This window comes from Hippopotamus amphibius, chromosome 13, assembly GCF_030028045.1.
Source record: "Hippopotamus amphibius kiboko isolate mHipAmp2 chromosome 13, mHipAmp2.hap2, whole genome shotgun sequence".
Lineage (NCBI taxonomy): Eukaryota > Metazoa > Chordata > Mammalia > Artiodactyla > Hippopotamidae > Hippopotamus > Hippopotamus amphibius.
This window is the reverse complement of record NC_080198.1, coordinates 30,377,793-30,404,589: the sequence shown is the minus strand read 5'-3', so window position 1 is coordinate 30,404,589 and position 26,797 is coordinate 30,377,793. Positions and strand designations below refer to the sequence as shown.

At 43.0% G+C, this 26,797-nt stretch overlaps 3 protein-coding genes across 13 annotated transcripts in view; 2 read left to right on the top strand and 1 right to left on the bottom strand.

The window, feature by feature from the left end:
* Positions 1 to 8,008, top strand: part of PXK (PX domain containing serine/threonine kinase like) — a 76,029-nt gene extending 68,021 nt beyond the window's left edge. For all 9 annotated transcript variants that reach the window (XM_057704559.1, XM_057704558.1, XM_057704557.1 and 6 more), the window contains one exon: positions 6,709 to 8,008. In XM_057704559.1, coding sequence (XP_057560542.1) covers positions 6,709 to 6,920 — 212 coding nt within the window. In that variant the 3' untranslated portion in view covers positions 6,921 to 8,008. The remainder of the gene's footprint in view (positions 1 to 6,708) is intronic.
* A 479-nt stretch (positions 8,009 to 8,487) lies between these two features.
* Positions 8,488 to 13,557, bottom strand: PDHB (pyruvate dehydrogenase E1 subunit beta). The gene is made up of 10 exons (XM_057704563.1): positions 13,335 to 13,557; positions 13,168 to 13,221; positions 11,862 to 11,969; positions 11,709 to 11,771; positions 11,570 to 11,605; positions 11,129 to 11,414; positions 10,593 to 10,703; positions 10,154 to 10,245; positions 9,297 to 9,438; positions 8,488 to 9,015 (listed from the first exon to the last, which is right to left on the bottom strand). Exons 1-10 carry the CDS (start codon positions 13,374 to 13,376, stop codon positions 8,870 to 8,872), a joined length of 1,080 nt encoding a protein of 359 aa, XP_057560546.1. The 5' UTR covers positions 13,377 to 13,557; the 3' UTR covers positions 8,488 to 8,869.
* A 36-nt stretch (positions 13,558 to 13,593) lies between these two features.
* The window catches only part of KCTD6 (potassium channel tetramerization domain containing 6), a 47,382-nt gene continuing 34,178 nt past the window's right edge, over positions 13,594 to 26,797 (top strand). Inside the window, exons 1-2 of one of the 3 annotated variants that reach the window (XM_057704566.1) lie at positions 13,594 to 13,903; positions 14,926 to 14,980. In XM_057704566.1, the coding sequence (XP_057560549.1) occupies positions 13,858 to 13,903; positions 14,926 to 14,980 (101 nt within the window). In that variant the 5' untranslated portion in view covers positions 13,594 to 13,857. Of the gene's footprint in view, positions 14,981 to 15,289; positions 15,436 to 26,797 lie in introns of all 3 variants that reach the window. The other 2 variants (XM_057704565.1, XM_057704564.1) reach the window with 2 other exon arrangements.

Sequence of the window (26,797 nt, the reverse complement as noted above, 5' to 3'; positions counted from 1 at the left end):
GTTTAGAAGGTCCTAATTTACACACAGATATTTGCTCCTACCCTCCCTTTGGGAAGAGACAGACCTGTTGCCCTGCTGGGGTGTGTGTGTGTGTGTGTGTGTGTGTGTGTGTGTGTGTTTAAAAAAAAAGATTTGCAAAAGAGTGTTTGGGGAAAGCGTAGTAAGCAGGAGACCCAAATTATTGCTGCTGCTGCTGCTGCTGTTAATAACCGTATTTAACATCTTTTGATGGCTTGTTTTGTGCGAGGCACTGTTCTCAGTGGTTTATAGTTACTGTTTTATTTAATCCTCATGAATACCTTCCTATCCAATGAGCAGGGATTATACGTATAGCTGCATCCGGCAGAGAAATGGAGGCTCTCGTGGCGCTAAGGGACTTTGACTAAGGCCGCACGCGCGGGGGGCCCTAGAGCCAGGACTCAGGCTTGCCTCTGTCCTCGCTCATCTACCCGACTTGTCCTGTGCGCCTGCGCTCTCGGCTGCACGGCGCGGCCTGTGCTGCTATGTGCTATGCTTGGCTGGCGTGAAATGAGCCCTGAAAGAAGTGTTAGAAACCCCGGGCTTGGATCACAGCTCCACCACTTTTCAGGTGGCCTTGGACAAATGATTTCCGTGCTGTGAAGCTGTCTTTTAAGAGAATGACTGGTCTTTATGAGGTAGATAATGTACGCAACAGGGCTTTATAAGCAGTAACATTCTGTCAAGTATAAGCTATGAATGCCCTGCAAGAGAATTATAGCCCTTCTTGCTTACAGTTTATCATTTTAAGCAGTAATTTCGAAGAGAGAGACTGGCAGTTTGTAGAAACCCAGTGTATGAGAATGACTGGAGAGAGAGGGAGGTTTGACCTCTGGAGAGCTAGAGGAGGGAAAACAGGGCCTTGTGGGCACAGAGTGACTGAGAACTTGAATAGCAGGAAGGAGGGTCAAGAATAAATAAGGCACAAACTATGATGTGTAAAATAAGCTACCAGGACATATTGTACAACACAGGGAATATAGCCAATATTTTAAAATAACTATAAATGGAGTACAGCCTTTAAAAATTTGAATCACTATATCGCACACCTGTAACTTATATAATATTGTACAACTAAAGTAAAAAAAAAAATTTAAAAAAAAGAATAAATAAGGCACAAGAAGAGATGAATTCACTTAGAATGTTGGCGCTTCCAGAATTTATTTAGCCAGGTCAAAGTCTGAAACCTATTCTAGGCTCAAAATCGATGTCTCTAGCCATCAGAATTGCCTCTTTTTCTCAAACTACACAAACATAAAGCAGTTTGCGTCTTTGGGATGAACAGGCCTGCCCTGTGTTGCTTCTCTGAACAGCGTGTTGGTTCTGTTCTGCCGGCTCACAGCCCTCCTCCCTGCTTCCAAGCCCAAGCGTGTGAGCTCCTTCCCAGGGTCCTCAGCTGCTGGGGGTGGGGTGGGGCAGGTAGTGTCCCCGGCATTCTCCCAGAGCTGCCCCAGGTCAGTGGTCAGCCTGCCCTGCCCCACATGGGCCTCGCTGACCAGCCCCTCCTCAGAGGAGGGGATTCTCCTCTGGGCAGTGGGGCAGATTGGTTTGGGACTCTGGGTTTCACTGTCAGGGAAAGAGTTATCTTTCACAATTAACCTGGAATCTAGTCAGTTAAAAAGAAGATAGGAGGGCTTCCTAGGTGGTGCAGTGGTTAAGAATCCACCTGCCAATGCAGGGGACACGGGTTCGATCCTGCTCCAGGAATATTCCACATGCTGTGGAGCAACTAAGCCCATGTGCCACAACTATTGAGCCCGCGTGCCTAGAGCCCGTGCTCCACAAGAGAAGCCACGGCAATGAGGAGAGCACACACCACAACGAAGAGTAGCCCCCACTCTCCGCAACTAGAGAAACCCCATGTGCAGCAACAAAGACCCAACACAGCCAATAAATAAATAAATGAATGAATGAATGAATGAATGAATGAATAAATAAATTTAAAAAAAAGAAGATAGGGAAAAAGTTTGCCTTTTAATTTTTTTTTTTGCTTTTGGGATCATAATTCCGAACCCGGGCCCGGCAGTGAAAGCACTGAGTCCTAACCACCGGACTGTCAGGGCACTCCTGACTTTTTTTAAAAAATGGTTTTCCAGCCTTAAGTAAGCTAATACTTCTCACTGCCCTCTTTCAGCCTCTGGATCCCAGCACCTCCAGGGGAGGGGCCCCGCCTTAGACGTCCCTGTGTTCTTGCTCTTCCCAGCTTTGAAAAGAAAAAAATCTCTATTTTAGACCACAGAAGACTTGCTTGGGAAAGTGATGGGTTCTAATTTTCCTCCCCTCTTGATAAACTGTCCTTATTTAGTGATAGAACTAGGTACACTCTCAGGCCCCACTCCCGTTTTCAGGGGAGCTAAAACCGTGATGGGTCTTCTGAAGTGAGTGTCATGCTTGTAAATAGCTAAAAATATCTCAGAAGAAAGGAAGGAAAAAAAAAAAAAAGAATGAAGAGGAAAGTGATTCTTTGTTTACTCTGTTAGTATGTTTGCCATGTTCTAAAAGGGTCCCAGTTGTATTTCCAAACCGGTGCTTCTTGGGGTTAAGTGAAGTATATCCTAGTTTGGCAGTGAGGATAATGAGCATGTGATTCAGACTAATATGTTACTGTCTCTTACTATTTGATTAAATGAAACTGAAATCTGAATAATAACTTGTATCCCCTCTCTCTCTCTCTCTTTGCTGTTTTCAGTAGAGCATGCACCATTTTGAACGTGAATTTTCGGTAAAGTAAGCTATACTGATTTTTCTAACTTTAAAGATGCTCTGTTTCTGTATGCGAAATGGGACCCAGTGTGTCTAGTTCACTGAAGTGATGAACAAATGGGAAAGCAGATTCGAGACAATTTCCTCATCTGAATATTTATATGAAATACAGCATCTTTAAAAAGCACCCATGACTTCATTTACATTCATTTCATTTCCATCACAGCCTTCAAAATCTTCATTTTCACTCTGATTTTAGATTTAAAATACAGCTCTAAAACCTACAGATTAACTGCATGGCATTTTGGTGTCTTTTAATTTTGGAAACTGGCATCTCACAGTCCTGTTGCTGCACACATGTTGGTTCCTTGTTACTCTGACAAAGGGAAAAAGGCATTGGGTAGGAGCATTCCTGGTCACAGGGAAGCAACTTACTGGCTTTTATAACTGACATTAGGGAACACAGTTCTTTTTTAAGCAATAATAATAATAATAATAATAATAATAGTAATAATAATAATAATACTTGAGTCGGGACATGAGTACAGTCTCCCCATCTTTCTGGGGTAAAAGGCAAAGGCAGTTCCCCAGAGCTGGGGGCTGCCTGCTTCCAGAGTTGCTGCCCTCTACTCCCTCTCGAGGGGAGCTGGTAGGTCCGGCCCAAGGCAAGGGGCCCCGTAGGTGCCCTTGGACGCGGCTGGGGCGGATGTTCCTGGCGAGGCGTCCCTGTCTGGATCTGACCTGCGCTGTCGCTGCAGCCATCTGTGGCCTGCTCCAGGGCCTCTCCTAGATCGCCAGGCTCCCATCTGGGGTTCTGGGGAGGGTCGAGTGGTTGCCTCTGGGGGTTTTGTCTAAGAGAAGGTGAGATTGGAGAGACCAGGACTGACCTCATCCCAGAAGAGACACTGTTTCTGAGGTCCCTCATCCTGGGGTGTTACAGGCCAGTATTTTTCAAAGCTGGGTGAATCCAGCTGGCCGTCCGTCTGACATGGAATCCGGTTTTGCCTGGGGATGAGGGCGATAGGATGCCTGTGGCGGGGGGACTCCCTCACGTTTGAGGGGTGGGGAGCCCAGGCAGTAGGCCAGTTCCCAGGTTTGCCACAGGCTGAAGAGCCAGCTCCAGATCTGGCCCCTTCTTAACACTCCCCCTCCCACACCATTACCAGCGTATTGTAGCTTAAGCCCCAGTGAACCTTGAAAGGAATTTTGTGGACCACAGAAGAGGCAAAAAGGAAAGGCTGAAAAAAAAGAAAAAAATCGGCGGGGCCTGTAACCAGAGACTGTAAGTCCCTGGGTCTGTGTTCTTGCCTCCAACAGTGTTGACCTTCAGACCTGGCCCTGCTCTCCCCTTCCAGAGGGTTCTGAGCTGCTCCTGGCCCTGATCATACGTTCCAGGCCCTGCCCTGGCTGCTGCAGGCCCAGCGAGGAGAGGTGGACCTCGTGAGACATCGGGCCGTTGACAGTGGGTCTGGCCCTCTGTGAGGGGCCTCAGGTGACCCTGCTCCTTCCTCCTGGACGAGCAGAGTCCCCTTTCGCACAGCCCTCAGCACCTCTCGTAGGCACAGGTGTGCACTTTGGACCACATATTTATTTATGCTACCTATATATTCAACGTGAGTCGTTTAGACAGTTCAGCTTCACTTGGAAAATGAAGATTCATGTACGGAACACCACTCCCAATTTCCAAACTCTGTGGTAGTGGATTTGCACTTTCGAGTGCCTGGTGACGAGGCCGAAGTCAAGGGTTGTTCTTCATGAGGGCCAAGCGGTTTTAGTTCTGTGCCAAGATGGCAGCCTGTACCCAAGTCCAGTCCCTGAGGCCCATCTCTAGCCTCCCAGAATCCTGGGCTAGAAGGGTAGCCGGTCCCTGGATGGCCAGTTCTGTGCCTTTAGTAGAGCAGAGTGCTGTTGCAGCCCTGTCTTCTCGTCCGTAAGCTGCACTGACTCTTCTGCCAGGGTCAAAGCACAAAGCTGGGGGGCAGAAGTGCAGGCACGCATTCTGGTACATGTTGGGCCCTGCACGTCAAGTCCGGATTCTGCTGCCCTTTTCTGGCCACTGGGTGAGAGTGCTGGGGAAGGGAGGGGGCAGCTGGGAGGGCACTGGTGCCCACTCTTTCCTGCGGGCTTTGCCGTTGAGTTCCAAGAGGCTTCAGAGGCCGTCTCCCCTCCTCCTGGTGTTTCACGGGTCACTTTCTAAGAACTCTCTTCAGAGGAATGCTTATATCACACACTGATTCTCCCTGCTCTTCTCATCGCAACAGTCATTTCAGATTTGAAGTCCTTTTTATCTCTGTAGCCCTGAAACGTAAAGCCAGGAACATTTTCCCATCATCCACCCTGGCACTGAACATAATAGAACTTCATTCATTAGTTGTTATTCCGTAGAACCAGTGAAAATGACGTTGTGTTCATTTGTCTGTATTTACTGTTTATTTGTATTGCTATATTCTTTGAGAATTCCAGTATTGCAGAGCATGAGTGTGTGTATCTGTGTGATTCTTTAATTTCAGCTGCCTTAGGGTTGGGTAAACGATATAAAGGAAGGTAAGTGGTTTTCTATGAAATCCGGTACTTGAACCGTTGCCTTATCACAGTTGGTAAAAAGGTTGCACTTACTGAAGTATTTTTTTGATGATCCTGACCACTCACCCATATAAACCCAGGTAGTGGCTGGTATGTTTCCCTGTGGTCAGCAGGGCTCAGTAGCAGTTTGAGGGAGGGGGTGGGGGAGCCACCTAGGAGAATGTCTCACTGCGGCAGGATGGGGTGGAGGGTGAGGCTAGAAACAGAGTGTGGGGTCATGGGGAACTGCAGGGTTCGCAGGAAATGGGGCAACTAACTGGCGCACAGGCAAGTTCTTTAAAGCAGGGCTTCTTTTTTTTTTTTTTTCGTGTCCATGCCACGTGGCATGACATGGCATGCGGGATCTTAGTTCCCTGCACCAGGGATCAAACCCACGCCCCCTGCATTGGAAGCGCAGAGTCTTAACCACTGGACGGCCAGGGAAGTCCCAGCAGGGTTTTTTTCTGTACCTAGTGTTTATCTCTTCCTGAGAGGACCGTTCATTGATTCAGAACTCTAACATTCGAGAGCCCAGTGTTTGTGTGCCTGAAAGCTAAGGGAAGTTTCAGGTACCTATGCAGTTTCTTTCTCCTTGCACACCAGGGTAGAGCTCGGCATTCCAGGCTCCCCTGATGCTTCAGCAAAGATGTAGGGTTAGTGCATTTCCATCCTGTTCCTGGGTTGGGCCACAGTGGAAACAAGGGTGCTTGAGGGAGGTTCCTCCTTGAGAATACCACTGCTGGAGAGAGAAAGCCCTCTGCCCCTTTGTTGTGCATTGCTAACAATTATTAGTGTTTTATATTTCTTTCATGCAACCTAATAGGAAATGATTATTAAAGACATGCCCCTGGGGAGCCCATAACCCAGCAGACAGTGGTTCCTTGCCGAGAATCCTAAGTGATTTGCCATTTTATGTTAACTCATGCCCTTCAAGTGTTGTGTGTGCTGGAACAGCTGAAGAACTGTTCATCCCTCACTAGTAATGGATATTCCGGTAGGCCAGCTCTGTGCTACACATGCCTGTCTTCAGTTGCTAGCTCAGCAGTAGGTGGCGCTGCCTGGAACCTGGAGAAAGTAGCTAAGGGAACTTTTCTTTTGGGACCATTATTAAAATTTGGAAGTGGAGGTAGAGCCTCCTCTATGCAGAGAATGTCACTATGTGTAGTTTCATGTAATCTGTGATACTGGTTCAGTCTTTTCTCACATGACTGTTATTTGGGAGAAACGGCAACTTTTAATTAATTCCCCTGCAATGCTTCTAATGTTCTTGTTCGGTATTTTTTAAAAATCACACAGTCCAAGGTTTCTTGGCCCCTCTGAGGGAAAACATTTGCAGTCTCACCAAAGTCCTTTCTGCCCAGGCCTGAGCAGGAGCACGTGGGCAGGGTGTGTGGGAAGATACTGACTGTCCCCTTTCCTCCACAGGGATGTCCGCATTACCTCCACCTCCTCCACCTCCGCCTCCACCACCAGCAGCTCCCTTGCCTCCTGAGAGCACAGAGGCACCCACACAGCTTCTGCCCCAGGCTGTGAATGGCGTGAGCCGAGGGGCCTTACTCAACTCCATCCAGAATTTCCAAAAAGGAACTTTGAGGAAAGCCGAAACCTGTGATCACAGCGCTCCTAAGATCGGCTAAAGCTTTTTGTTTACACTTGGAGGGAAAAGTTATTTTTTTTCCCTTCCATTTCCAACCCCTAAAGTACCCACTCTCTGGATGAATAATTGGTGAGCCAGTACAGCCACATACGACTTTGCAGATGCTCATGTAAGTGGCTTTTCAAGAAGGAAATAGTCTTCAAGTAGAATGAAGTCAGGCTGGCATTGCTGCCTTAAGAAATATTTAGCTCCTTTATTACCGTTGTAAAGGAGTCTTGTTCATCCTCTGATGGTCATCTTTTGGGGGCAGCAGCATATTGGAATCAATTATTTCCACCAATGGAAGGAAATAGACAAAAAAATGACAATATACAGTCACAGCGGTGAATGGCCTTTGTGTTGCAATCCCTCCTATCCTGTCAGAGAGCTCCTAGAAATGCTCCTCTCATAATTCATTTCTCTATTCTAAAGCATTTTCTGGTTATTTCTTAGATAACTCCCATTTTTGCTACCTTAATTTCATCGTAGCCATTAACACTGTAGCCCAAAGCATAGTTATGTCACTGAGAGTCAGAGAAGCAACTGAGTTCATTTTCCTCTCAAATAGAACGGGGAAAGTTTGTAACATTCTCTTAAGTTCAAACAGGAACTCCATTGTGGTTATGGAACTCAGGGCTGCTAAAGGAACTACTCTGGACTCTTAGTTCCTTTTATAGTTAGTATGTACTGAACAGACAAAAAAATGTTAACATCAGAAAAAAGCTCTTGCCAATTAGAGGATCTTCTTAATCCTCAGCAATTAAGTCAAGTTTAGAGTTTGTTGGGGGGTTATTATTACAACACAAGTAAATTTGGCATCTGTAGAAATCAGTTCTGATTTTTGAAAGATTTATCCAAATATGTCATCTTTTTAATGTTATTCATTTATTAGATCCTTTATCCTATGATTTGCTTAAACCCTTAAATAAACTGCACTTTAAAGGATTATAAATAATCCATCTAAAAATTCAAGTTACACACATCAGTGTTGGTTACTATGCAGAGAGAATGTCATTGTGTATAGTTTCATGTAATCTGTGATAAACGTTCAGCTGTTATTTTTTATGAAAATAAACAATGTCAAGAAAATGTGTTGTTGTAGCTTGGCTAGATATTTTAAATGGGAACTTTCTGTAGTACCTTTCTAAAGTTTCCTTCCTACCTATTCTATCTATATTTTCTTTTGTGTCATATTTTCCCTCTTAATTAATGAGCTAAACCATCCTGTCTTCCTGTTTTAATTAGGTACCACCTGTATGCTTCTATAACTAATTTAAATTTAGTTATAGATTTTTCCGTCTCAGCTTCTGAAGAGGGCAGTATATGGCAGAATGTGTGTTTGTTGGCAGTGGGAAAAATACGTGACACGGGTTTTGGTTTAACTTTAAAGAGAACCTACTGGAATTAGGCATTTGAAGAGTCGGTGGGCAAGTTCCTGTTTTAAGTAAGTGATGCAGTCTAGGAAATTAATGATTAGTGATTAGTTCCTGATGGCACTAATTTCTTGATAGAATTTTAAGACTTCTGCCCCACATTTAGTATCTCAAGAATGTAAAAATACAATTCACCACAGTGAGAAACTCCTTCATTCCTTATCAGAACAATCTAACAGTAAATGTGCATTATATGCTTTTATTTTTACATATAAGTTACCTTTTTTGGATACATCTTTCATCAGAAGCCTGCCACATTTATACCTTGTCCTTCTAGTGAGAGGATAAAATTTTACATTAATCTTATTCAAAGAACATGGCTATTGTAACAGACAAAAAAAGCAGGAGAGTGGAGCGTTTTTCCACAAACACATTTAAACCTCTTCCCAGTACAAAAACATCTGTGTTGTTGCTTCAGAGATAACTTTATGAATCAAAAGTTCTTACAGGACAATCCAGATGAAGTGTCAGCAAGTATTTTAAGTAAATCCCAATGACTTGAAATTCAAGTCCAAACTTAGATATTTAGTGTTTTCTTTATTGCAAATATGATGTCTTTAACCTGAGGTATAGAGTTGTCTTCTAGAATCTTTGCATAAGGCATAGGGACGTCGGCACCGGTGACACGAACAGCAGGAGCATCCAGAAAATTGAACGCGGGGCCTAAGAGGGAAGGAGGCGCAAATGAGAGAGGTCAGAAGAGCCCGCTGAGCACCAGCACCCGCACAGCAGGTATGGCTGCCCAAAGAGGGAAGATCTGCAGGAGGAAATCTGAAAGGAATGCTAATTAGAGAATTGGTTCCTTGTCCTGCTTTTTAAAACATTTACCCAAAGGGAAAATACCAAGTCAAATCAATTGACCACCCCTAGCTTTTCACTGTTTTGTCCTGTTACACAGTGTTTATTACAGCTTAACTGTTCTGGACTCAGTTTCTCTGAAATACCTTCCATGATCCTGGCACAGATTTCAGCTCCTACTCCGAACTGTGGCCAGCCTCCTTCCACAGTCACAAGGTGGTTGGTCTTCATGACGCTGGCTTCTATTGTTTCAATGTCCATTGGTCTGATGGTTCGCATGTTTATCACCTAAACAGGTCAGATGGTAGACTGCTTTACAGAGCCCCTGCCTCACAAATACAGTCTTATCCCCATAATGCCACTGCCTTTCTTGTTTCCTGTTAGTTTTTGGGTCTAAGGAAACATAATCTGCCTATTCATGAACAAAATGTCAAAGAGGAAACTGTAATTAAAACAAAAATCTTTATCTCCACTACAAGCAGCTCTCTTCACTTACAGAACTCACTTATTCTCCCTTGGCCTAAGTTCCTCCTCATCAAAATAATAACTAACATGTGACTGCTTACCGTGTACCAGGCACTACAGTAAGTACAATTCTACAACCACCCTGATGGGGAAGGAAATGTGTTATCCTCATTTTATAAATGATGACACAGAGATTTAGAGTACATAACTTGCCCAAGTGTAGCACGTGGTACCTCCTAGATATAAAAGGGTTAGACTCAATGACTTCTAAGTCTTCCCTTTTCCCAACCTCCAGCTCCAAGGGTGGATCTTAACTTGACAAAACATATACTAAGAAGATCCAGACCCTAGGTGGTAAAAAGCTAGGTATCTGAAAAGCAAGTAGGTTCCCAGCTTTAAGCAGAGGCAGAACTAAGTGACAAAGCAAGATTTTATATCTAATTAACATGTTATGGAACTCAAACTCCTCTTTCTGAATCTTAATTTAAATTTAAGGGGACCTTTCTGATTCTTTAAGAACAAGTGAATGTTCACTCACCTCACATTCAATTCCCTCTTTGGATAGCACCGTTGCAGCTTCTAAGCAGTGGCCCACAGGTCTTGAATGGGAAACTATGGTTACGTGTGTCCCTGAAACAAAGCGGTCACAGATCATAGGTCAGGCTGAAACCAAACATGCTGTTCTGCTCTGCAGCCAGCTATGGTTCTTGTTCATTTGTAGAATCTTAAACTCAACTTCATTCCAGTGAGATGAGGAATGTGACAGCCTTCCTGGGGATGAAATTCAAATCTACTGGACTGAGATTTAGAAAAGCACAAATAAATGCACAATCAGGGCATGACACATTTTAAACTTGAACTCATCCTATAATTTCCTAGTCAGAGTAAAGGGCAGTGACTTCTATACTGAATTTGACCAAGATAAATAGAAGGGATGGACTACAAATAATATTTAAGTGTATACTAATTTCTCTTACCTTGCCTTTCTATTTTGGCTTTTCCAATAGGAATCAGAAAATCTTTTGACTGAGCTTCTGGGGGAAGTTCAAAAGGAACTCCATACATCAATTCATTCTCCAGCACCACCACTGCAAAATATAAATATTGAAACCAAAGTGACCACATGACTAAAAATGTCTATACAACACTCTCTTTCATTCTGTGAAAAGTTTCACTGTGCTAATTAGGAAGCCTTGTGCCTATCTTGTCCAGTGGCCTTTGGATAGTGTAGGTACAGACATCTGTAGTCTGGGCAATCCTGATTTTATCTGTGGGGTTAAAACAGTGTTGTAGGTATGCAGTAAATTTCTCCTGTACCTAACTGGCCCCCTTGTAGTCAGAAATAAGAAGAACACCACATTGTTTCCTACCTTTGTTATACCTGTAAATCATTAGCATTTTACGTGATATGTCTAAGCCTAATGAGAAGTCTTTAATGGTTCCTTCTATGCGGATATTTCATTTTAGTTTCTTTAATGTTCAAAAGAGACCCACAACACGTCACTCTACTGACCTGGATTGTTATCCCGAATGGCTGACTTAATAAGTCCTTTTGCATCCTCTGAACTCCAGGGGCTGACCACCTTTAAGCCTGGGCAGTGCCCATACCAGGCAGCAAAGCACTGCGAGTGCTGGGCAGCTACGCCTGCTGAGGCGCCATTGGGTCCCCTGAAGACTATTGGCACAGGCTGAAGGCCCCCTGACATGTAGTAGGTCTTGGCAGCTGAGTTTATCACCTGGTCGATGGCTTGCATAGAGAAATTGAAGGTCATAAATTCACAAATGGGCCGCAACCCAGCCTGTCAAATCAAAAACACAGATGTTAAAAAAGACTAGAAACAGCAATTTAGAGTGGCAAACAACCACTTCACTCCCCCAACATTCAAGCAATGTTTTTAAAAGTTCATGTTAAAAGTAACCTCTTTGGATGTGATTCATAAAGAGGACTACATACCATAGCTGCACCTACAGCAATTCCAGCAAAACCCATCTAGAAAGTAAAACACAAACGTAAGTAAAAATCCACAAAAATTAGAACAGTACACTTCAACAGACATGCCCCTCAAAGGTCTGCTTCTTGATGGAAGGCTTACCTCAGATATGGGAGTGTCTATGATCCTCTTGTCTCCATATTTCTTCCACAGGCCTCGACTAACCTACAATTAAGCAATGACCCCATTCCTTTTAATTGTACTGGGGGCAAACAGCCACCTCAATTTTGTATAGCTTTCCTGTAACTTGGTTACCTTATATGCGCCGTCGTACTGGGCAACTTCTTCCCCAAGTAGAAAAACCTTCTCATCTCTTTCCAGCTCCTCATCCATACCTTGATTTATAGCCTCACGAACTGTCACCTGTCACAGGTATGGGAAAGCAGTCAATAAGCTACAGGATTACTTAGAATACTGTTGAGATTCTCTCTCTTGACCTAGGCTGCCCGCAGCACACAATATAAAAACTATCACTAGAAAAGGGTTCTCTTTAAAAGTTCAGAAAGTTCTAAAAGTAACATTTCTATCACTCATAGCCAGTCTGTGACTGGATGTGTAAATGAGAAGTATACTGAACACTTTTCCTGATGTGCTGCTAAGCTTAATCTGCTTGCTGGCCAGACCAGCTCGTAGGTGGTTTCCTAAGTAGAAAAGTATGTCAGGTAATTTTATTTCCACATTTGGTATACTGTGGGGCAGAGAGTGGTCAAGGAAGCCTAAATAATACTACATATTGAGCACTCACTAGGTGCCAGGCACTGCCAAACACCTTGCCTTCAGGATCTAGGAGTTATTTTACTACACAGGTTGGTAGACTCCTCCAGTAACAAAAAAGGGAAGAGAGGGAAATTCCTCAAAAAGTTGAACACAGAATTACCATACAATCCAACAATTCCACTTCCAGATGTATACCCAAAAGAACTGAAAGCAGAGACTCGGATAACTGCACACCAATATTCACAGCAGCATTATTCACAAATCCAACAGGTGGAAACAACCCAAATGTCCATCAAAGATGAATGGATAAGCAAAATGTGGTATATGCCTACAGCGGAATATTATTCAGCCTTAAAAAGGAATGAAATTCTGACACATGCAACAACACGGATGAACCTTGAAAACATGCTAAATGAAGTAAGCCAGGCATAAAAGAACAAATATTGCACGATTCCATTTATAGGAGGTCCTTGGACTAGATAAATTCATAGGCAGAGAAGGTACAACAGAGGACCAGGGGCTAATGGGATATGGAGAGTTATTGTTCAGTGGGTACCGTTTCTGTTTGGGATGATGATAAAGTTCTGGTGGTGAATGGACAACGTGGTGAATGTACTTAGTGCCACTGAATATACAGTTTAAAACGGTAACTTCTGTTAAATAGTTTACCACGATTAAAAAAAAAAAATCTTAAGCGGGGGGGGCGAGGGGAAAAGCCTCAAATCTAGTTCCCTCACATCGGCCGCCTGATTTCACTGAGCCTCGCGCGGGTGACATGCGACCCCAGCCTCCGCCCCAGGACGAGGGACCCCCTCCCAGCCCGACTAGCGTCCGGGCCAGTTACCTGCAGTGCAGCCGGCGCGGTCCGGTGGAAGCGCCTCCGCAGCAGCCCGGAGACCTGGCGCGGGGAGAGACAGAGAGAGAGAGAGAGAGAGAGAGACAGGACGCTCAGAGGGGACGCAGCATGGGCAGGGATCGCGCAGGGTCACGGCCCCGCGAGCCGCTGCCTACCTGCTCGAGGGGTCTCCGCGCCAACCCAGCCACCACCGCCATCTTGCCCGTGTCCTCTAGCCGCCGCCGAATGACAGTAGAGCAGGGCCGCGGACGAGTCAGACCGCGTCTCCCTCGCCGGCGCGGGCCAATGGCAGGGCACGGCGCCTGCGTGCCCCGCCTCCTCCAGGGCGTCAGGGGGCGAAGGGCGGGGCCGGGGAGGCGTATGGGTGGTCTCTCCGCCCGGTCTGCAGCCGCCAAGGAGTGAGTTTATCCAGAGCTGGCGCGCGGGTTGCATGCCGGGAACACGTCCCTGCGCGTCGGTACTTGGAGCGCGGGAACCGAAAGTCAGACTCGAAGGAGCATAACTCGATGCCGAGGGACCTTCAGAGTTAGGCCAGGCTTCTGCAGGCACTGAGCTCCTTTGGGTACGAAGTAGCGCTTATACCCAGTTTGGTGACTGGGGATTTATAATCTCACAAGCGAGACTAGTTCCCCTGGAAGCACTGTCTGTTGGTTCTTTAGAATGTGAACAAGAGCCTTCATGTGTGCCAGGCGCTGTTATTTAATTCTCACGGGAACCCTCTCAGGTAATTAGTAGTATTGGCTCCGTCTCGCAGATGGGTAGACTGAAGCAGGGATTGGTTAAATGAGCCAGTATCTGACTGACTCTAAAGGGTAGTTTTTCCCCACTGCTTCCTAAAGTGAAAGTTGGGGTCCTGCCTGGGAGGGAGTTAACAACAACCCGCATTTGGAGAGGACCTTATGGGGCCAAACATCCGACTAGGAAAGCCTCTGGAAGCTTCCTCTCATCGGTCTTATTTCGAGCGGGGCGGGGGTGGGAGATGGGAAGGGAGGATGGAGCGGTGGGGAAGGCGGGGAGGGGATCAGGTAGGACCTCTGGGGACTCCATCAGTACTCACCCTTCCCAAGCACATTCAGAAACGTCTCTGAGGGCTGCAGGCTGTCGGTTTGCAATCTTAGAATGTGGGTTTACTGTAAGAGCTCTGGGAAGCCAGTGCAGCAGGGCAGTGACTAGGTTACAGGAATGGATCTGGTTGCTGAGTGAGAATGAGAGGAGGGGGATGAGAATGAGAAGCAGGGAGACCCCAGGGAGTCTGGCACAGAGAGACTCGCACTAGAGGGCAGTTTAGGCGTGAAGAGGAGGTGACAGGTTTGAGATATATTTGGAACTGGAATCAATAGGATTGCCCTGAGGGAAGGGGAAGAGTTGAGGAAAATTTGGATTTTTTGTTGTTGTTGTTGGATGGGTGGGGGAGGGGGAGAGCCTGAAAGCAAGTGGGAGGTAAGAATCCATTCTGGATAAGCTGCATTTAAATGATGGATCATACCCAGGTTGAATACAGGAGCCTGGAGCTAGAGGCTAGTTAGTGCTAGAGAAATAAATTTGGGTGTAGCTGTGTAGAGATGGCCTTTAATCTCTGGGTCTCTGCTTCATCGTCTTTAAAATGGAGAGATAGTCTCTAAGGGATGAAGTCAAGACCTTCTATCTAGTCTGTTTACCATCATCTAGTCCCTTCAGTCTGTGGACTGAAATAAAAGCACACAACCTGAAAGCTCTGTGTTTCTTTTTATGTGGGGACCTACTGAGGACTGTACCCCAGGCGACTGTCTCTCACATGGGGCAGAGGAACAACTCTGAACAGGTAAGTGGGGAGGTCAGCTCATACATGATTTTGGAGAAGAGTTTGCAGTCAAGCACACATCTTGGTATGTCGTTACTGCTAGTCATGAGTAGATACTTTAGTTAATGATTTTTAGTGCTTTTCTAAGTATAGTAAGATGCAAGAAATTGGGTTCATAAATTTTTCTCTGAAACTATCTAACTATCTGAAGGCCTGTTCTGTCAGTTTTCTCAGAGCATAGAGTACCTCATTGTCAGTCTCCGTCCTGAACACTTTTCAGGGTATGTTGATGGTCAGTGACTGCAGTGGCTAATGACCCAATCCTTGTAGAGCACGATGGCGAGCAACATTCTCCACTTGGCAATTCCTTGGCAGGAAACCCCAGCACTTTCCAGACAGCCACAACATCTGTGGGAGATCCCTGAATTTGAGATGTCAGCCCTCATGGATTTCTGGGTTCTGTTTAGAATGAAAATGTGAGTCAGTTCTCCCGCCTCTCCCACCTGTGCCACCATCCAGCACTAAAAGATTTCAGGATTGGAAATTCCCTGGCTGTCCAGTGATTAGGGCTCTGCACTTCCACTGCAGGGGGCATGGGTTCAATGATCCCTGGTCAGGGAACTAAGATCCTACAAGCCATGAAGCTTAGCCAAAAAAAAAAAAAAAAAAAGATTTCAGGATTAAAATTACAAAGCCAAAGGAGACATCAAGGTAAGGGAACAATGACCCAAAGAGAAGCCAGAATCTGGATTGTGATCTAGACAAAGGACGGTATTCTTGGGACACTATTTACACAGAGATCCAAAAAAGCCTGGAAACCTGAGTCTGTGCAGCTAGTCTGGCCACTTTAGTCAGGAAGGCAGTGCTGACTCCAGAGGACTCAGCTGGCCTCAGGTGAGAATTTCCTTTTAAAATAATGACTTCGGACATCTCAGACACATTGGGTATCTTCATCAGTATATGTGCTTTCCTTTTAAACTCTACAAATGGCCAGTTTGGAAAAGCTACGCATAATTTTATGTTTCGGAGTAAAAAGCACAGAAGATGAAAGTGCTGAATTTTAAATCTGTAATCTTTTTAAAGCCAGTCTACATTCATATGCTTACTGGATTTTACAGAAAAGGATTGGAAAGTATAAGTTGGCCATTTAGGCCACTTCTGTCTCAGCATTAAATCTTTCCAAAGTTCCAGGAGCATTTGTCCTCCAGTCTCTTTGGGTTGTCCATCATCAGAAATTCCTTTATCCAAAGTTTCAATCTCCACAGCCTTGACCAATTTTTTTTTTTGGACATTGCAAGCAAGATTTATTAAAGGGGATTTTTCATTCCTCCATCTTTTTAGGTGTAACTTAAACACAGTAAAATGCACATTTCTACCACCCCAGAAAGTTCTCTCACATCTCCTCCTAAGTAATTCCCCACATATCACCTCACAGGCAACCGCAGATCTGCTGTTTTAGAACCTGAAACAAATGGAGATATACACTGTGTGCTCTTGTGTCTGGCTTCTTTAGGTCAGCAAAATGTTACTGAGATTGGTTCATCCATGTTAAGTATTAATAGTTTACTCCTCTTTTTTTTCTCATAATTTTTTCTTTTGAGAGATCTGAAGACTTACAAGAAGTGCAAAAACACGGAGTGTACAAGAGTTTTTGTGTATCTTCCGCCCAGCTTTGCCCAATGGTAGTATTTTATATAACACAGCCCATTGTCGAAACCCAGAATTAACATTGGTGCAACACTATTAACTCAGGTAGACACTTTATTCACCTTTTACCAGTTTTTATATGCATTCTTGTATGTGTGTGTGTCTATAGTACTACAGAATTTTATCGCATGTGTTACAAATTCATGTAAACACCAGCACAATCAGGATACAGACTTGTTCCATCACTACAGAGAAACTCCCTCGTGTTACCTCATAGACACACCATCTCCCACCCCTAACTCCTGGTAACCATTAGTCTATTCTCAGTCACTATAATTTGTTATTTCATGGAATCATGCAGTAGGTAACTCTTTGACATTGACTGTTGTCACTCAGCCTAATGCCCTGAAGAGCCATTCAAGTAGTTGTGTGTATAACATTTCACTCTTTTTCTTTGCCGAATAGCTGTACAGCTGTATCAGTTTATCCATTCACCCACTGAAGGACTTTTGGGTTGTAGTCAGTTTTAGCTATTTCCAGTACAGCTGCTGTGAACATTGGTTTACAGATTTTTGTGTGAACATAAATTTTAATTTCTTTAGGTATCTAGCAGTATAAGTGGATGCTGAGTATATGTTTAACTTCTTTATTAAATTTATTTATTTATTTATTGGCTGTGTTGGGTCGTCGTTGCTGCACACAGGCTTTGTCTAGTTGTGGTGAGCAGGGGCTACTTTTCATTGTGGTGCGTGGACTCCTCATTGCCCTGGCTTCTTTTGTTGCAGAGCACAGGCACTAGGCATGTTGGCTTCAGTAGTTGCGGCACACGGGCTCAATAGTTGTGGCTCATGGGCTCTCAAACGAAGGCTCAATAGTTGTGGTGCACAGGAGGCATGTAGGATCTTCCTGGAGCAGGGATTGAACCCATGTCCCCTGCATTGGCAGGCAGATTCTTGACGACTGGACCACCAGGGAAGTCCCTCCCTCATGATTTTAATTTGCATTTCCTTAATGTTTAATGATATTGAACACCTTTTTATGTGCTTACTTGCCATCCATCTTTGGTGAAGTGTCTGTACAAGACTTTTGCTCATATTCTAATTGGATTGTTTTATATTGTGATAAAATATGTATAACATAAAATTTACCAGTTTAACCATTTTTAAGTGTACAGGTCAGTGGCATTGAGTACATTCACACTGCTGTTCAGTCACCACCACCATCATCTCCAGAACTTTTTCATTTTCCCAAAAGGAAACTCCGTCCCACGCCTGAGCAAAATATCTTTTATAATTTTTGCATATTTTATTCCAGTATATCCATATGCACTTTGTTTTATTTTAAATATTAAAAACGTTTTTGAATAGGAAATTCATCCCATTGCAGGAAAAAAAATTCAAGTAGGACAGAAAGGTATGAAGTAATAACCCTTCCTGCCCCTGAACCTCAGTTACCCTACCTCCTTTACCTGCCACGCAGCCACCATTACTCATTTCCTCTATTTACAGAGAAAGGCTATTTGTGTATAAGCCCTTTTCTTTACACAAATGTTAGGTTTTTAAAAAAATTTTTTTAATGAGCATGTAGTAAAATTAAGTGTGTGTGTGCGTGTGTGTATGTGCTTCTGAGATGGTATAGATTTGGGTAATAATAGCCACAATCAGGATCCACATTGGCTCTATGAGCCCCCCAAACTCCCTCTAGCTGTCTTTGTGACACCCCACCCTCCACCCCTAATCCCTGACAGCCACTAATCTGTGTCTCTGTTGCCACACCATTGCCTTTTCCAGAATGTTACATAAATGCAGTCATACAGTATATAACTTTATGAGACTGGCTTCTTTCACTCACCGTAATGTCTTTGAGATTTATCTATATCATCATGTATATGGACAGTCCATTCTTTTTTATTGTGAGTAGTATTCTATCTGTTTACCTGTTGAAGGACATTTTAGTTGTTTCCAGTTTTTGGCAATGATGGATAGAGTTAATATAAATTTTTGTACAGAATTTTGTGTGAACAGACATTCTCATTTCTTTACGATGAGATATTGGGATTGCTGGGTGATATGCAAGTGTGTTTAACTTTTAAGAGACTGTCAAACTGTTTTCTGGAGGACCATTTTGTATTCTCAAGAGCAGTGTATGAGCACCCCAGTTGTTCCACAGCCCCACCAAACCTGATATTATAATTTGTTTTTTGAAGTTATGTTTTACTTATTTATTTATTTTGGGGAGTTGCTCTTTTGGGGGGGTCTTTGTTACTGGGTGCAGGCTTTCTCTCGTTGTAGTGAGTGGGGGCTACTCTTTGTTGTGGTGCGCAGGCTTCTCTTGTTGTGAAGCATGGGCTGCAGGCGTGCGGGCTTCAGTGGTTGCAGCTCATGGGCCCAGTAGTGGTGGCATGCGGGCTCTAGGGTATGCGGGCTTCAGTCGTTGTGGCTCAGGGGCTTAGTTGCTCTGCAGCATATGGGATCTTCCCAGGACCAGGGATCGAATCTGTGTCCCTTGCATTGGCAGGCAGATTCTTAACCACTGCGCCACCTGTTTTTTGCCTTCCTGATGGGAGTGCAGTGATAGCGCATCATGGTTTTGATTTGCATTTCCTTAATGGGTAATGATGTTAAGTATCTCTTCATTTGCTTATTGGCTGTTTGTGTGTTATCTTTGGTAAAATGTCTGCTTAAATCTTTGCCCATTTTTTCTTGGGTTGTTTGTTTTCTTAAGGTTGAGTTTATTTTATTTATATATATATATATATTTTTTTTTTTTTTTTTTCTGGATATAAACCCTGTGTTGAATATGTGATTTGTAAATATAGTCATCCCTTGGTATCTGCGAGGGGATTGGTTATAGAATCTCTCCCATCCTGAGGTTACCTAAATTTGCGAATGCTCAAGTCTCTTATAGTAGCAGGACTTGCTAGGACCTGGGACCCTCTACAGGAGTGCTTGTACCTGGGCAGACATCTCCTTTGGCAATAAAATACAAAGAAACTACAAGGGACTAAAAATAACTGTGTGCATTTACAGTTGGGGCAAAGTATGAACAATAAGATACAAAAAGGCCAAAACCCAACTGCCACTTCTAAGATGCTGGGAGCAAAATCAGGGTACCATGATGATCCCTGCACACAGCACCACCAAGGGGATGGGCAGAACATCTAAGCCAACCCACCTCTACCCTCACCCCTTGTAAGAAAGCATCTCACCACTCCCCTTCAGGGAGTGAACAAGGGCAGCAGGAGTCCCACTAAAGCCTTGCCCGAATTCCTTGTCTGGCCACTTATCAATTTCTATCGATTAAAGAGTCCAAGGACCCTGATGAGTAACAGTAGGACCTCTGACACAATCCTCTGTTGGTTGAATCTGCGGTGCAGAATCTGTGGATACTGAGGGCCAACTGTATTTTCTCCCAGCCTGTGGCATATCTCTTTATTCTTTCAACACTTTCAGAAGACAGGTGTAAATTTTTATGAAATTCTATTTACCAAAACTTTCTTTTATGGATCACGTTTTGGTGTCATATCCAAGAACTCTGCCTCACAGCAGGTTGCAAAGCTTTTCTTTGATGTCTTCTAAAGTTTTATAGTTTTGCGTTTAGATCTCTGGTCCATTTTGAGTTAGCTTTTGTATAAGGTGTGAGTTTTAGGTCCAGAGTTTTTTTATCTATGGATGTCCAGTTGTTTAACACTATTTGATAAAAAGACCATCCATTGAATTGCCTTTGCACCTTTGTGCAAAAATCAGTTGATTTTGAGTGGTTTCTAGTTTTGGATTCTATTCTGTTCTATTGATCTCTGTGTTTATCCCTTTTTCAGGATCATAGTGTCTTAATTACTACAGCTGTATAGTAATTTTTACTTTTTCTTTTTATTTATTTTTTAAAATATGTATTTAATTTATTCATTTGGTTGCACAGTGTCTTAGTTGTGGCAGGTGGGCTCCTTAGTTGTGGCATGAGAACTGGTAGTTGGGGTATGCATGTGGGACCTAGTTCCCTGAAGGGATTGAACCTGGGCTCCCCTGCATTGGGGGTGTGGAGTCCTAACCACTGTGCAACCAAAGAAGTCCCTAGTAATTTTTAAAATCAAGAAATGTGAGTCTTCTAACATTTCTTTTTCAAAGTTGTTTTACAATCAGCTTATCTGCAGCTACAAAAAAAAATCTTGATAGAATTTTGATTGGAATAGTGTTGAATCTATAGAACATTTTGGAAAGAACTGGTATCCATTTACTTCAGTCTTCTTTGATTTTTTTCATCAGCCTTTTGTAGTTTTCAGCGTACAAATCTTGCATATATTTTATTAGATTTATGTCTAAGTATTTCTGTCCTTTTTAGGCTATTGTAAATGTTATTTTAAAAAAATTTTGGTTTCTGGTAGTTTACTGCTAGTATATGGAAATGCAATTTATTTTCAGGTGTTGACATAATGTTCTGCAACCTTGCTAAACTCATTTGTTATTTCTAGAAGCTTTTTTTGTTGGTTCCATGGGATTGTCTGCTTGGATAATTATGTTGTCTGTGAAGGAGACAATTTGATTTCTATCTTTCTAATATTTATGTCTTTTGTTTCCTTTTCTTGCCTTTTTTTGCTGGCCTTCTAGTACCCATGTTGAATAGGAGTGATGTGAATGAACATCTCTGCCTTGTTCCCCATCTTAGAGGAAAAGCATTCAATCTTTTACCAGTAACTGTGATGTTTGTTTTAATTTTTTTGTAGAAATCCTTATTCAGGCTAAGGAAGTTCCCTCTGTTTCTAATTTGCTGAGTTCTTTTATCATGAATGGCCATTGAATTTTGTCAGGTACTTTTTCTGCATCAATTTATATGATCATTTGATTTTTCTTTTTTAGTTTGTTAACATCATGGATTACATGGATTGATTTTTAAATATTGAACCAATATTGCATTTCTGGTATACACCCTACTAGGTCATGGTGAGATGTATGTACATACATATACACATACACACACACATATGTATTGCTGGACTTTGATTTGCTACTATTTTGTTGAGGAGATTTATGTCTATGCTTATGAAAGATAATTGGTCTATAGTTTTCTTGTGTTGTCTGATTTTGGTATCAGGGTTATGGCGGCCTCAAAATGAGTTGGGAAGTGTTCCCTCCTCTTCTGTTTTCTGAAAGAGGTTGTGTAGAATTGGATTTATTTCTTCTTTAAATGTTTGGTAGAATTTATATTTGAAACCATCCAAAGATTTCTTTTTGTGGAGCTTTTAACTATAAATTCTATTTCTTTAATGAATATAGGATTATTCAGGTTATCTATTTATTCTTGGGTAAATTTCAGTTGTTTTTATTTTTCAAGGAATAAGTCCATTTCATCTAAGTTGCCAAATTTATATATGTTGATTTGTTCACAAAATTCATGTTTAAAGTCTGTGGGGTCTGTAGTGATATCTCCTTTTTCTTTCCTAAAATTAGTAAACTGTGTCTTTTGTCTTTATTTCTTTGTCAGTCTGGCTAGAGAATGTTGGTATTTACATTTTTATAGGTAATCCAGAAGGTTTGGTTCAGGTTGCAAGTTTCAACCTGACTGCTGTGAGCTGTGGTTCCAAAGTCAGCTCAGTTTTTAAAGCATTTGCGATGCTATTTGGATCAGTGCCACATGTGTACCACCCAGTGGTCAGTCAGGGACCCTGGTAGTGTGCTACCTTGTAGCTCAGTTGGCAAGGCTTGTGATATGCTGTTTAGGGTCAGATCTGTACATGTAAGCTCCAGGGTGAGCCCAGGAGGTGATACACAGCTTTCTGGGATGTCTCTCTCATCTCTATGATGTTCTCAATAACTTCTGATGCCCTAGATCCTGCCTTCCTAGTCCCCCAGCCAGAAAGATAGGTGTATTAGTTTGCTAGGGCTGCCATAACAAAATACCACAGACTGGGTGACTTAAACAACAGAAATTAATTTTCTCATGGTTCTGAAGGCTGAAATTCCATGGTGAAGTTTCCTGCAAGGTTGATGTCCCCTGAAGCCTCTCTCCTTGCTTTCTTGCTGTGTCCTTACATGGTCCTTCCTCTGAGCATGCACATGTCTGTGTCCTAATCCCCTCTTCTTATAATGATACCAGTCGTATTGTATTAAGCCCTACCCTAATGACTTCATTTTACCTTCATTACCTCTTTAAAGGCCATCTCCAAGTGCAGTCACATTCTGTGATACTAGGACTTCAGTGTATGAATTTGAGGGGGACACAATTCAGTCCCTAACATTGTGGCTTTGGTTTCCCTGCTCTGTTGTGCACTTCTTACTGCTACATCTGCATCTGGGACCATGGAAGGACAAGGAGAGAAACAAAGCAGTGGTATTTTCTCCATGCTCTTGGAATCACAGCTCCTCTGGTTAGAGACAAATTTCCCCTCCCTTAGAGTTTTAAGCATCTGACCACCTACTTTGCCACCAACATTAAGGTATTGTCTGCATGCTGGGGCAGGAAAACAGAAAAAAGAAAAACAAAGCCCAAACTGGGATATTCCCCTGACTCCCCCCGCCCCACCGCCCCCCCCCCCCCCCCCCACACACACACACCTTCAGAACAGAAAGAGAGGGCTTCTCTTGGAACTCTTTCTGACTGCACGTGATGAACACTTCTAAGTTTTGAGCAGGTGCCTTTGAATCTAGGCTGGGCAATACTGAAGGGAAAAAAACCTGTACTCTCCACCAGTTTTGTGGACCTTTGGTTTCTGGTCTCTTTCCCTGATTAACCTGCTACTATTTGCTTTTCAGAATCCTTAGGTAGTTGCAGTTAGTTTGATAGGGCAGAATATGTTATTCTATCTTTCCTGGAATCATCACCCTGTATGTTGTCTTAAATGTTAGCTTTTAAGACACGTATACTTCCCTGTGCTGTTTTTTCATTAGAAATATATCTTGGAGGGCTCTGCATATTAGTGCAAGTAGATTTCCCTCATTCATTTTCAGAGGTGTATAGTATTCCAGAGTGTGGCTGTATTATAATTTATTTAACTAATACCCATGACACCATGTCCTAGTCTTCTGGTCTTTACCTTTTTTTTTTTTAACTGAACTTGAAGGTGTTTATTGTGTTCTATTTTTGATGGAAAAAACGTCACATACGTTTATTTAGCACAACCTTGTGAGATACACAAAGCGTAACTGGGGACGAGCATTTTCTACTACTAATCCATTTCTGAGGACTAAATCATGAACTGCTCCACTGGAATGAAGTCCTTCTTGCAGCAGCTGGGCACCAAGTCTAATGTTTATTAATTTTCTCCTTTCAGTATAGGCAGCAACTCACCATTTTCTTCCAGTTCCTTAGCGATGTCCAGTCCTCCAACAAGCTCCCCTTTCACATAAAGCTGAGGGTATGTTGGCCAATTGGAGTAAGCTTTTAATCCTTGCCCAACTTCTTCATCCTCCAGTATATCAAATGTCTCTTATTCAACACCAGTACTATTTAGTATTTATGGTGCAATGGAATGTCTTGTTCATATGTTTTTGCACACTCATGTGAAGGCATCTGTGAATAATTTCTAGAGGAAGAATTTCAAGGTCAAAGTAACTATGTATGTTTTAAATTGTGTTCAATATTGTCATAGTGATTTCCAAATTTACCTCCCAACAAAGAATATCTGAACATGCCTTTTCCCCCACACTTTTGCTGATATAGTTCATGTGCACACTTTTCTACATTGAGATCTGTATTAAAGATGCACTGGCAGGAATAGGCATCCCAGCACTGCCACTTACTAGCTGTGTGACTTTGAGCTCATTAATCATGGCATCTGTACCTCATCTGTCTTTGGTTAAATGGGTGTCTTGAGTCTGTTTGTGCCACTATAACAAAATACCATAGACTAGGTAACTTATAAACAACAGAAATTTATTTCTCAAAGTTCTGGAGACTGGAAAGTCCAAGATCAAGGTGTCAGCAGACTTGGTGTCAGCCAGACTGCTTCCTGGTTCATAAATGTCTGTCTTAACGTCCTCAGATAGCAGAAGGGGTGAGGGAGCTCTCTGGGTTCTTTTCTTTTTTTTTCTTTTCTGGGTTCTTTTCTTATAAGGTCACTGATCCTATTCCGGAGGGCTTTGCCATCATGACCTAATCACCTCCCAAAGGTTCCAACTCCAGACACCATCACATTGGGCATTAGGTTTCAACATATGACTTTTGTGGGGGGACAATACATTCAGTTTATTGCAATGGGGATAATAGTAGTGCCACCTTATAGAACTGAGGGGCAAGTGACTCCTCCGGCTCTGTCTCCACAAGGATTGGAGGAAGTCTCTGGGTTTGTGGGGCGTTGGCAGGAAGGCCTGAGGCCCCAGAGAGATGTTGGTCATGGCCAGCAGAGCCAGTGGTGACTCAGCTGGTTTATCTACAGCTGGTTTCCCCTGGTGGGGAAAAGGGTTAGTCTGACCAAATATAGTTCAGTATGTGGTAAAACCCACATAGTCAGAGATGCTAATTAGGTCTCTAAATAAGTAAATAAATAAATACATAAATCTAATATAATATACATATATAATGTAAATAACGTACTATAATGTGTTATATATATTGCATATAAGTGTGTGTAGAGAAAAAGGCCTAGCTAGCATAGAATCTCTAACTACTTGGTTTTTACTGTATACTGAATTGTATTTTATATTTATGTTATCTGATAACATGTATATTACATGCTAACATATTAATATGTGTATTATATTGTATCTATGTTATGAATTACATGTTATATGACATATATGTAGAGATCTAGGTAGCATGTCTATTTGGTTTTTAACACATACTGAATTATATTTTTATTTTACTTTTTTTGGTATCTGAAAACAGTGAAACGTATTACAAGATAGCCCATGGGAAAAGGTGGGTATTTGTAGGCATGAAGCAGTTTTCTCGGAGCAGCCCAGAAGGGTTTAGTATCATGGCGGCTCTAGGCCTCCTCCCTTCTCGCTGGCCTGCTTCTAACAGGGTGGTGTGGAGGCCTTGCCACTTTCCTACAGGGTACGATGACCTTCCAGGAGCCTGTGAGGAGTTGAGAGAGGTTTGGAAAAGTGGGAAGAGGGCTGAATTGGGAAGAGGCCCAGATGCCTTTGGGGGCCCTTGGTGCCTGGCCAGTTTGAGTCACTGAGCTCTTTAGAGACTTGTCCTCTGCTCCCTAGCAGTCCTGTCCTGTCTGTGCTGCCTGCCTTGGGGTGATCAAAGGTGGCGAGCTGACTATGGGATCTAACAGCAAATGAGAGAAATGTGAGAATGACTATAGTTAGCTTTTTTTTTTTTGCAATATAATTGCTTTACAATGTTGTGTTTCTGTTGTACAACGAAATGAATCAGTTATATGTATCCATATATCCTGTCCCTCTTGGACCTCCCTCCCCCCCACCACTCCCCCGCCCCATCCCACCCATCTAGATCATCACAGAGCACCGAGCTGAGCTCCCTGTGCTATACAGCAGGTTCCCACCAGCTATCTATTTTACACATGGTAATATATATATATCAGTCCTAATCGTTAGCATTTATTTATTGAGTGGGTGCTCTGTGCTTGTCACTGTGCCAGCTAATTATATAAATCTTATTTAATGTAACCTTCCTTCACAACCCCCTCAGAGGAGGGTATTATTATTAATAAATTTATTTATTTGGATAGATGATACACTATACACTGTACAAAATTCAAAGGACATAAAGATTTTACTGTGAGTCTCTGAGTAATTCAAGCAAATTAATATAGGGATAAAGCAAATACAGTAAATGGTAACAGTTGTGGAATCTAAGTGGTGAGCATGTGGAGAATTCATTGCACTATTTTTCCACCTCTTCTGTATGTTTGAAAGTTTTTCATCATAAATTTGGGAGGAGAGAGAGTGAATCTTCCCCCTATCCCCACCTCTCTTATGACATTTCCCTCTCAGGAGGCAAACACCGTTACTAGTTTCCTGCTTCTCCTTCCAGAGATACTTGGATTTTATGAGTGTGTTCACACACATCTGCATACATACATATTGGTGCCTTAGGTTACCTCTGGTATTGCATTGATAGACTTTAGTTTTTGGAAGCTTTATAGAAGTGTAGCTGCCTAGGAAAGGCCACCCAGGTGAATTCCCACAGTCCCTTTCCCGAGGGTTGGAGACTATTTTGCTCCGTAGTCTCACCCCTAGAGGGCCCCCTCTCCATTTGACTGGCAGCAGCAAGCTTCAGAAGGTG